The following is a 12,606-nucleotide window of genomic DNA, read 5'->3' on the forward strand; positions in this document are numbered from 1 at the left end:
ATGAAGTATAAAGGTAGATAATTTCAGAACTAGCTAGGTCTTGGATAAGTACCTGTGATCCATATTTGGCACTTGAAGACACTGCTTTCCGTTCATCAAGGAATCTCAAGAAACTCCTGAAGCATAAAAAACAAATATAATTAGTTAGCTCCTCAATAGTAAAACTAGATTGAAGACTTCACAACGGTTAATCCGAAGAGGTAATAGACAACATAGAATCCACATTTGCTAATCTGGTATAGGTATTTTATGCAGGTCCTTCAAAATACAATAAAAACTGGATAATCCCATGGTGGATACTATGATGAGTACATGTAACATAAACCAATTTAAAATTTGGGTTTAACTAGAAGTACTACTAGATTTATTCAAGTAAATTACCAGTATTCCTGCTGTTAAAGCAAGCTTCAAGAAAAAGCACGGTAGAGACTAGAGTGAGAAACCTTCTTTCGCTACATTGCTTGCGCTTCTCCAAGTGTTTCAAAACGTCCTTAAAACAGAATAGGCAATTTTGCATCGAAAATGGAGAATGGATGTAGTTTGAGGCTTATAGGAACAGTAATGAGTATTACTGTTCCACCTCTCTAAAAAATTCAGTGATCACCAACCCCACCAGAGAAAGGAAAAAAGGAGGAAAACAAAGAACAATAGAAACCAGGAAAGGAAGCAAGCATTGAAAGTTCCAGATATTCTACATACCAGAGTCCACTATCATCTGCCACAAAGACCATCGGATTGCAATCAAATCCCACTCCAACAACCATCCTTTCAGAAAGAAACAATATCTGCAAAAGAAGTCTTGATTACACCGACAAATATTAAGATTTAAAAAAGAAAAAGTAAAATGAGATAGGATTCTGACCCACATCACGAAGAGGCAAATCTCGGATTGCTACACTTTGTGCTGCAGCAGAGGGACCAACTTCATCAACGAAGTATATCATTGAGTTATGACCTGAAGATCATCAAATACCCAACATCTGAGCTGCATTAGCATTATTATATGGAAAATTTTGGGTACTTAGTCCAAGACCAAGAAACAGTTGAAGCACTGCCAGAAATAATGCATAAGCCAAAGAAGCAAAGGAAAGAATATCTGACCTACATATGCTAAGGTGTTGCCACTAGGGGACCATCTGACACCAAAAGCCCAGCAGAAGCAGAGATCAAGCTGGACAATTTGCTGCATTAATATGAATAAAAAGGATCTATTATTCTTTCTATGAACATACAATGAAAAATAGGACTTACGAATGTAATCCAGAATTTAATAAAAATAAACACGAAAATTAGTGTTTTCTGATGTCTGTCAGCCAATTCCATTAGTAAGTGCTGTCAATCAACTTAATTGAAGGAACATGGTACTGGATTTAAAACAGTTTAAAAGCATAGAAAACACATGTTCTTGCAAGAGCTAAAATAATATCAACACAGAAAGAGGGAAAGCACATAAGAGCATGAAAACGATAAGATTAGGATTGCTAAACTATTTGAATTCAAATCTACATGTGATATTTTAAAACCGATTTAAACAACTTGAATAACATCTATTCAACAAGGAGGTATGGGAAACCATCTAAGCAATTTCATCTCTGATACTCACATGCCAAAATACAGGAACTGTATCTCCATAGGAAACGTTGCACATGGACAGAAGAGTAGAATCATGTAACTTCAAAGGCTGGGGCAGTTTAAAACCATAAATAGTTATAAGACGAAAGTTCAGAAAATTGAACTCGTTCCATGCCCATGACATGTCAGTGAGCCGTATTCTTACGTTACTGGTTTATAAATAGTACTATCTGATATTTTAAGTGTAAGCCTTTGGTTTCTGCTTTTCACAGAAAAGTGGGTGAATGTCAACTTTATTTTGCTTTCACAAATCAATCAGAAACTGTTCAGTGCTTTCAGTTGGCAAGAGAGAATTCTTATTTAGTCGCACAAAAATTATGCGGTCCAGACTTTAAAGATAATCACTTACTTTGCCAATGAATAAGTCAGTATACATATGAAGCACTCCTTCTAATTGACTCAGTGGGGGTATTGAAACAAACTTGTTAAGGGTAAGATATGAGCAGCTTTCTTTGAACATAAAGAAAAATAGAATTGGATAAGCAGAGTTACAACATAAGATAAGATTCAGACCTCTCCAAATTTGGTATCTGCAGAACTCCCCATTGCAGAGTCTCTGATCCATTGAGTGAGAAATTATAAGAAACTATGGTAATATTGAAGAAATCTAACTGAATGGAGAGAACACAATTTTGCGAAGCATACTTTGCGTCAACGCCTTTAATGAATGTTGAAAATACTCGACATTTACCATCAGTGGATGTTGTTGCTAGGAGAACCTGCAGGAATATTTACCAAAATTCAGTTCAAAGTGATAACACACAAGCTAACCTTTGAAATTAAAGAAGGCCACTGAACATGCAGTGGCAAGTGTATCTAACATTTAATTAACCATTATTTTCTTGATGTACCGCATAAGATGTAGATTTCACAGTGGGCCAAACAAGCTAACTCAACTAGATTTGTTATATGCATACATACGGATGGGCCGCATATCAACAAAATGGATGATATACCACAAATTCCCAAGGCTCAAAATACTCCCTCGCATAAACATCTAGAGAGATGTGGATATAAGATATATAAGATAATATCTCCTATGTCAGCAGTCAGCAGGCAGTTAGCTTTTATTTAAAATCACATTTCAACTTTTATGTAATAAGCAACATTAAGATCTTCTTCCAATTAGCCCAACACTATAATTACTCATACGGTTTTGCTTCCACTCATTTAAGGAGGAAAAACAAAGCGGAACCAGATCACCAACTCTCAGGCATTTCCTAAAGTTAAGCTTGGAATGCCTTGTTCCAGCATCTATAGCTGCCTTCATTTCTAATAATACTAAAAGAGAACGAAACATGTGGGGATTGCAATGAGCATTGTCGCAAACAAGAAAAAGAATAGTCCTCAAATCCTTTGCAGAAAATATTTAGCAAATAACAGTACAACTAGTTAAATGAATGTCAGAGGATCCTTTGCTGCTACATGATGCGACAATATAGAGAAAGCAACAGACATACATTATTCGGATGCCAGGCAATACTTGTTACAGATGAATCATGCCTTTTCCTGATAAGCTTACTCACCCACCTGTCAGAAAATAAAGATAAATTAAATATGTTACTGTAAAAGTAAATGTTATTCCAGTCGTAATGATTAGTATATGTATTAGCTTCTGCATAAGTGAAGGTCCAAGATGTCAGTATCTCTTTTCACCTCAGAGACTGGGAGTTTTTTATTTGTTCATCATTAGTCAAAAAGTTTGGCTTCTATACACCTATGGATTGACATAATACCAAATTCACAGATAACATTGTACTATGCATGAACAAGATAAACAACACCATCAAACTAGGAGTGGGGCTCTTTTGGTTCATCATCAGTCATAAAGTTTGGCTGGCATATACCTATGGATTGACAGAATACTAAATTCACAGATAACATTGTCATAAGCAGGAATCAAATACGCTACATCAACAAATTAAGAGCGAAATATCAGCCACTGAAAAACTGCTATTAGTCTGAAAGGCCAATATTTCAGTAATGCTATGGCATGACTACTTCAATAGAAACCCAATCTACAGTTTACTGAATGTAATACTGAACTCATCAATCGAACCACCTAATCCAAAAATATGGGTTCTATCATAACGCTTCATATCGGCTAAGTTCACGAATTTGAGATATGAGGACTAGAACCGCTGACATCCAATGTAAGGTAAACCACCGCCTCTCAGGTCCCCGACTGATTCTACCATAGAGGCAAACTATAGACAACAACTCCCCCACTAACACAGCTTACAAATTTTATCGAATTGAGCTCTCCAAGGAGCAACTCTTCTCAAAATCTCACTCATCAGGTGCTGAGTTGGAATTCCATTCTAACTAGGACTCTTGTGGTACAGGAGCGCCCGACTCTTTGGTCATAAGAACGTTGGTTTTAAGAATGAGGCATTGCCTTTCTCAGATCTTGACTGCCCATTCGTGCATCTAACTAATCTGACCTCAATATCCGCACATTCTAAGACATAGTAGCATTGAGATATAAGAAACCATACGTGCATGCCATTCTTTCAGCACTGCTTTTGCTAAGGATTTAACTTGTTCAACCATCACAAGGAACAGTAATATTACCAATTAATTTCTTTTATCAGGTAAAGTATGAACCATTCAAGGAGGCATCTTAGTACAAAAAAGAGTTAGCTTCTGTACATTCCTGGTCTCTTATCTAAAAACTCCAGGAGCTGAAAAAATCCAAAAAAAGAATGAGAAATATCACCAGTTATTTTCTTGCTCGTAGTAGCATATACAAACAGTTTTAGCTCCACTTCCAACAGCAAACTTGTTTTCTGCAAGACAAATTTAATAAGCTAATGACAAAAGTGAAGCAAGTTAAAGGTTTAGTGTCAGAATTATGCTAGCAAGTAGAAGATTAGAAATGAAGCCCCGGTGTGCATGGTCTGTGATTCTCTATAAAATCTTTAAGCCATGTACACTTCGAACATAAGATAAGATGAATATTGATAAAATTAAAAATTCCAACATAGAATCAGTGATCTACATGTAACAGAAAAGAGTATACAAAAAAAGGTTAAGACATATGTGTAGCCACTTTGACATAGAACAACTTGCAGAAGAGGGGTCTAAGAATTTTTAATGGATGCCATATGTGTGTAAGAGACACAGAAGACAAACCATCTTTTATGAATCGATCAGTGGCTGCTCAATTGTGCAATATGTTCCTACGCATCTACGAGGTCAAGTGAGTAATGACCAAGACATTGAAGGATAAACAATGAATTGCTTGACTGGAAGAGAGAGAGGACTGAACAAATGCAAAAGAAGGGTACGGAGACAGCAAGTATTTGGTGTTTTTTGAGGAAGGGAAGAACTCTAAGATGCTTTGAAGGGAAAAGGAAGTCTACTCAAGAACTCAAAAGTACCAGTTAACTTTCAATATTTGCTATTCGATTTAATCTCGAATGGTTGTTTTAGGATAGAAAAGATGTTACAATCTAATAATGTTTTGCAAGAGTTGTCTCTAATCATGGATTTTTATTTTTATTTGTTGAAACCGGTAACAGTTTTGATCATGGATTATATATCCAGACTTTCGAAATCAAGAAGCACTGTCTTACTGCACATGTTAATATAATTTAGGCTTAAGTCATCGATAGGCTCTTAACCTTGTTTCAAGATTTCACTTGGACCCCTCAACTTACCATTGTACCTATTGAACACTTTAACTATTCAAAAGTCATTCCTATTAGACGCAAAATGTTGACATGGCAAAAAAAGTGTGTTTCGCACTCTTGAGGCGCGCGAACCAAATTTAAAAAGTATTTTTTCTTTTTTTTCAACTTTTACACAAAATGATTCTTTTTTAAAAAAAGGACGAACAACATCCTCCACATCTATCATCTTCTCCACTCAAACCGCCACACTCTCTCCCTCTCTTCCTCCCTTTCTATTCAATTCTTTTTCTAAATCATCTTCTTTTCTTGTTTAAATTCCTTGCACTTGTTCATAGGGAAAAGTAGATATAAATTTTTAAAAAATTTCCGGCAAAGTTCCATTTTTTCCGGTAAGAATGATATAAAATATTTTTTTCCCTAAAAATTCATTGTCATTTTTAGTAACTGAAGAAGAAGATGAAGATAATAGTTAGGAGGTTTGTGATGCTATCAAAATGAAAGGAAAAATATGGGATTAGCATGGGCGGGGGCTGAAAAAATCTGTTGAAAATTTGAAGTGAAAGGAAAATTTTGTTCATCCTTTTTCAAAAAATGGATTAATCATTTGAAGTGAGTGTAACTATTTAAAAATCTGAAAAGATCTGTTGAAACTTTTCCTTTCCTTTTTCAGTTTGTTCGGCCAACACCGGCGCTGGTGAAAAGGGAGTGGGGTTGATGGAGAAGAAGAGGGTTTCGGGGGATGTTTGGATTAATTAAAAAAAAAAAAAATCTTGTCTTTTTTATTATTTAAATAAAGTTAGTTTTTTAAAAAAATTATTTGAATTCAATTGCCACGTGGCATTACTTCATTGGTCTATTTGGCATGCGAGTTACACTCACTTCAAATTTTCAAAAGATTTTCATTGTGTCAAATAGGTATAAATTTGTTAAGAATGAAATGTTCAATAGGTACAATGGTAAGTTGAGGGGTCCAAGTGAAATCTCGAAACAAGTTTAAGGGTCTATCAATGACTTAAGCCTATAATTTATTTACTTCATCATAACAAAATATAAATAGAAAAAAAGTGCTGCACTTGAATACCTTTTGGACTCCACTGCACACAAAGTGCTGCACGATTCAGCCTGAGAATAACCAGAGTAGGAACCCACCCTGTTGTTTCTTGGTTCCACACATATCTACAGAGAATATTATTCTATTCAGCACATTAATTCATAATAAACGTCCCACAATGTGCAATCATGGAATACGCACGTGCATGCACACACTCTTTCTCTGTCTCTCTCTCACACACACATATACCCCTTTCATCCTCTTTGTGTTTCCCCTAATCTAACCATATTACCTTTAGGCTTTTTCACGTCAAACTGAACTATTGTACACATAAAAAAGAATCAATTATTAGATTAAAGACAACAAAATACAGAATAATACTACCAAATGTGTTATACCGAAAAAAAAATACAACTCTGTATCTTTGTCAACTATATAGATTGTCACAGACTCACAATAAATATTAAGCTCTACTAGGAAAAGCAAAAGAAAGATATTGTAGCCCCATCTGGGTGAAGTGGCTTTTACGCACCTTAAGAAAGAAAAACCTGGTTCTAACCTTCACAAATATTACCTCAAACAATGAAATACTGAAAACAATAGAATATAAGTATGTTACTGAGTAGTTTGAAGTACTTCTCAGGCCTAATGTTCATTCTAACCAGACAGCATCACTCTGGCCAGATTTAACAAATTACAAAAGAAAAAGATCAAGAGAGAAGCCCCTTGTAGGACAAAAAAGCGGCAATGGAAAATGGAAGACTTTTTGCTGTCACCTATTTAATGATATCAAACTCTAAAAACTCAAAGATTGATAGTCACTTACGAATTACGGTCATGAGAAACAGTGACTATTTTGTTGGATCTGTAACTCCAATCTATACCAGAAACAATTTGGTCATGCTGCAGCATAAAGGAACCATAAGAATCAAATTAATGACAATGTTTCAGTCAAATGGAATTGAAAAAATGTTGGAATGAACATAGATTGCGGAAGTCATATGGAGGAGAGTTCATTCAAAATTTTATGTTTATCAAATAATATGAATTTAAAGAGGTTCTCGGAAATTTTCAACAGCACATCAATAGACACAGAAACTAAATTAAAAGGAATGCAAACTTTATTTATGCAAAAATGGTCCCCTATCCAAATATCTGACTACTAATCCATATGAAGGGAAAAAAGAAAGAGTGCACGGTCAGCTGGACAATGCCTAAGACAGCTAAAGAGCTTCTGCAAAGCTGGTACATGAAAGGTTTGGAAAAGGACAGGTTGATCACTTGGAACTCACTTCTTTCATTCATATGGTGGATCATCTAGTAAGAAAGGAGCACTAGAATTTTTTCAAGCAAAAGGAAATCAGTTAGACTTAAGTACAGATTCATCTCTTAGTTGTTTTTTGGTTGTGACATGGCAATTTCAAATGACATAGAAGCTGTGATAAATTTTTTGGGCTCGTTTCACATTTTGTGATGTAGTTATCTCCTGTAGATATTTTGGGCTCGGCTCACATTTTGTGATGTAGTTATCTCCTGCAATTAGTTGCAGCACTTTGCTGTACATTAAAAGGAATATCTTTTACCAATCAGACGAAAAGAGAGAAAGCGTACGTGGAAGAGCATCCCAGCTCTAACAAAAGTTACTAAGATATAGGCAGCAAAACAAGAAACACCACAAAAATTTTGACTTTTTAACAATTTGATAACACGACGAGATGACATTAATCGTAACTCAGACTATATTTACCTTTTGAAGAACATGGACCTTCTCCCACTTGTCTTCGGATAGTTTATAAATATGTACTTCGCTGTTGTTAGGACAAAGTGCAATCACTGCAAAAGTAAGTTATATAGGCATTAGCAACTCTTCCTAATTCCATCAAGTAACATCACATGAAACAAACCACTACATACCACACAAAGCATACTCTACTACTTGTATATTCAGATAAAAGCACCACTCTCACTCACAAATAAGCGCAGCCCAGTACACTAAAGTTCATGTATGCGCAGGTTCCAAGGAAGGGACCGACCACAAGGGTCTATTGTACGCAGTCTTACCATGCATTTCCGCTGGAGGTTGTTTCCAAGGCTTGAACCCGCAACCTCCTGGTCACACATGAAAGCAACCTGGTCACTCTCACTCACACATAGATCATGAAATTTACATTAGTGGATAAATCACTGCACTCGAACTACTCCTCATGGCAATAGGTACAATCTTAACATAAATACCTACACCTTAATCCAAGGGTATCGCCAAGTGGTCAATGAAGTGAAGGAGAACCATGAGGTCTCAAGTTCAAATCTCCATGGAAGCAAGAATTAATAGGTGATGGGGAGAGTTATCCAGAACCTGTAGGTATAACACGGCGAAGCTAGTGGGCACAAGGGGTTCATTGCTAGAAATTGCACTGTACATATATAAGGTTAACAACAACAACCTACCCAGTGTAGTCCCACAAAATGAGGTCTGGGAAGGATGAAAAGGATAGAGTGTACGCAGACCTTACTTCTACCTCAGAGGTAGAGAGGTTGTTTCAGAATAGACCCTTGGCTCAAGGAAAAATAAACCAAAGCAATCCAGAAAAGGAAGCCTGTACATAAGGTTAAAATTATGTATGTATATATATGCATATAATTGAAATCCCTTAGAACCTTTATCTGTTCACTTCTTTATATTTTGAATCCCATTAGTGAAAATCCCGACTCCACCACTACTATATAGAATAGTTGAGGCAGACCTTACCCCTGTTTCATTGTGTATTAGTTGGAGTAGAAAATAGTGGGTTCAAACAATGACAGACAATTACCAAACCTAGCATTCCATAACCATTATGAATGAGAGAAACTCTAGAAAAGGTAAAAATTTATCCATCGTACTCACAGCTTGTTTGGATGGTTGTTACCTGTTGTATTGTATTGTGTTGTTAGTTTAAACATAATGTTTGTTTTCATAGTTCCTTAAATTTAATTGTACCATATCTTAAAATCCAGCGTTAGGTAACAATGAAAATTCTCATTTTGTGTAAGGACCAATTTGGTGTGATTGCATTGTTACCTTATTTTTTTCTCATTCTATCTTCATTTATTATTAAAATTCTATTTTATCTTTTATCCAACTTTTTTATAGCAGCCCTTGCCCGTACCCTACTTTTCCTGTAGGTTTACACTTCGACCTTAAAATTATTGATGTGTAACATTATGTAACAACGAAAAATGATACAATCCATCCAAATATTGTATTTATTAAAATAATATGTACCATACAATGCAACACAACAAAGCACAATACAATATAATACATTATAAAACAATGTGTAACAACTATCCAAATAGAGAGTCAATAAAATAAATGAAAGAAAAAAAAATCTATGTGCTACCCACTTGAACATAAGACTGTAAAAATGACATTTTTGCAGAAAATCCACCTTTTTAAGCACTACAACTCTGTAGATGAAGCACAACCAGAGCAATATGATGATTCTTTTAGCATAAAAATTCACTTTTTTTCCTTTTACCATAAAAAAGAAAAAAAAGTCAGTCTGGTGCACTAGGACTGTGGAGAAGGGCAGAGCACAAGGATCTATTTATTGTAAACAGCCTCATCTTAAATTTCTCCGAGATTACCAGTTTCGAATTGCAAATAATCTTAAAAGATTAAAAGTGATGAGCAAAAGAGATTACTGGATAGGTCAGGACTCCAAGCATGACAAGTAATGCACTGAGCAAATTTATGTACTGAACTTGCTGCCATTTTATTTTCTGGCCTACAAAATAATTAATTGATCAATTAAAAAAAATCGATCTCCAGAGAAAAAATGGGAAGAAAATGGAAGATCTGAAGAGAAAAATTGCGAATTACGAAAGGATCTATACCTGCAAAATGAGATCTAGAAATGAAAATGCTGAGTAAATTTGTAATTTATAATAGTTTATTTCAAGAATCCAAAATGCTTTTGTTGATCAAAGAGAAAAGGACAAAACTGTGGGGTTGTAAATTAACAGTAATCGAAAATAAGAGGACTGAAATTATAAATTTAGTTTTAGCTAACTTTTAAGGCCCGGTGGGTATAGAAGCCCACAATTAGTTTGCTTCATTGGGAAATTACTCCTTTCGTTTCGAAGGGTCTCTTTGGAAAATCAGATTGAAATTGGCGTAATTAATGGGTAGTAATTAACAGTCTAGTAATTACACAGTTAAGTAATTATGATAATTTATTTAAACTGACATAATATAATTACATTATAATTACAAGAGTATTATTTGATTGGTGCAATCATATAGTTATATTAAATTTTTAAAATAAAAGTTAGTCATCAAAATTTAAAAATTTATATTCAAATAAGAATTTTTATAAATGATTATAGAAAAGCCAAGAAGGCTAATGCTTGCTACTAATGTGGCAAAGTTGGCCACTTTGCAAATGATTGTAAAGTAAAAAAAAAAAAGATTAAGAGTCTTACCTTAGATGAAGAAGTTAAAGACTCTTTATGCAAAATATTGCTTAATTCCTCTCCGAAAAATTCTAGTTCGGACTATAGTGATAACGAGGAAAACTATTCGTCCATGGATGAAGATTTACGAGTCCATAAAAATGAAGATTATATGTCTTCAGAAGATAAATGTCTTTCCTGCCAACAAGGACAACCTTGTACTAACATGAAAGAAGAAGGTGTTTTTTATAACATCTACTCTCAATTTCAAGTTTTAGAAATAAATGTCCTAAAAGAAGATAAATTAACCCGGGAGGATAACCAACCATCTACCAGTTATTCTTGCAAAGAGGAGAAAATTTCTCGTATTCCCTCCCAAAAAGGACCTTATACCAGACAGAAGTTCAAAAACTTTTAAAGGAAAGACAAAAGATTGTCAATGTCCCTGCAACAACCCAAGACCTTAAGAAGGAGATTGATAATCTCAAAAAGGAAATATCCTTTCTTAAGAGTCACAATTTATCTTTGGACAAAAGGGTTTCTGCCTTAGAAAACCCAATTATGACACCTACTGTAGTAAGCCCTACTCTTCCTTTGCCTAAGGAAGATTTCCTCCAAACTTTGGAAGCTGTTGCCAGCAGCATTTTTATGCAAAAATTATTCTTTTAATCAATTATAATTATAAAAAAGAGTTTACAGCTCTCATTGACAGTGGGGCAGGCTGTAATTGCATTCAAGAAGGATTGATACCTTCAAAATATTTTGTGAAAATCACTCATGTTGTAAGAAATACTAATGGTCATAAGATAGGGGTAAAATATAAAATCCCCAAAGCATATGTTTGTCAGAATAAAATATGCATGCCAGAAATATTCGTTTTAATAAAAGATATCAGTGACGAAATTATTTTGGAAAAACCTTAGTTTGTGCATATGTATCACATAATTCAGTGGGATGAGAATGGTGTGATTGGCACTTTTGAAAACAAACAAATTCGATTTGAATGGTGTGAACCACCGTATACCAAGTATATAAACCTAATAAAGAAAAAAAATACTTTCTAAAATCAAACAAATGAATTTCCTGAAAAATGAAAATTGCAGTTTATCTATTGATCAAACTTTTCAAAATCTTAAACTGATTGAAAAAATTGAACTGTTAAAAAATCAATTTTCAATAGAAATATGTGGAGATCATCCAAATGCTTTTTAGCAGAGAAAAAAGTATGCGGCTAGCCTTCCATATGAAAAAAGTTTTCAAGAGGGCAATATCCCTACTAAAGTCAGACCCTGCCAAATGAATTCTGAATACTTAGAATTGTGTAAAAAAGAAATTGATTCTCTTTTACATAAAGGTCTTATAAGACCTTCAAAATCTCCATGGTCATGCACGGTCTTAAACATGATGAATAGGAAAGAGGAGTTTTGAGGTTGGTTATAAATTATAAACCTCTCGACAAAGTCCTCAGGTGGATCAGATATCCAATCTCAAATTAAAAGAATTTATTAGATAAATTATATGATGCTCTAATATTTTTTAAATTTAATTTGAAATCAGGTTACTGGCAAATTCAGCTATTGAAAGCAGATAAATATAAAACTGCTTTTAATGTTTCAATAGGACAATTTGAATGAAATTTCATGCCATTTGGACTGAAGAATGCTCCTTCAGAATTCCAAAACATCATGAATGAAATATTCATGCCCCATAGCAATTTTATAATTGTCTATATTAATGATATATTAGTGTTCTGAAAAAATATAGAGACACATTTTAAACATCTGAATCTTTTCAAAAAGATCATCATACAAAATGGCTTAGTCATATCAAAGCCAAAAATATTTCTTTTCC

The 12,606-nt window shown here is 34.4% G+C and overlaps 1 protein-coding gene across 2 annotated transcripts; it reads right to left on the reverse strand.

Annotated features, from left to right (window-relative positions):
* Positions 1–52: 52 nt before the first annotated feature.
* LOC107848113 (actin-related protein 2/3 complex subunit 1A) lies at positions 53–10,312 on the reverse strand (the record flags this gene model as incomplete). Of its 2 annotated transcripts, XM_047398727.1 has the most annotated exon segments (13): positions 53–116; positions 700–785; positions 867–955; positions 1,102–1,183; positions 2,146–2,188; positions 2,278–2,351; positions 3,093–3,162; positions 4,352–4,421; positions 6,349–6,443; positions 7,145–7,221; positions 8,066–8,151; positions 10,006–10,088; positions 10,198–10,312. In XM_047398727.1, coding segments are annotated over 12 exon segments (906 nt in total), but the record flags the coding sequence as incomplete, so codon positions are not given.
* Positions 10,313–12,606: the final 2,294 nt, after the last annotated feature.

Source organism: Capsicum annuum, chromosome 11 (genome assembly GCF_002878395.1).
Source record: "Capsicum annuum cultivar UCD-10X-F1 chromosome 11, UCD10Xv1.1, whole genome shotgun sequence".
NCBI classification, from domain to species: domain Eukaryota; kingdom Viridiplantae; phylum Streptophyta; class Magnoliopsida; order Solanales; family Solanaceae; genus Capsicum; species Capsicum annuum.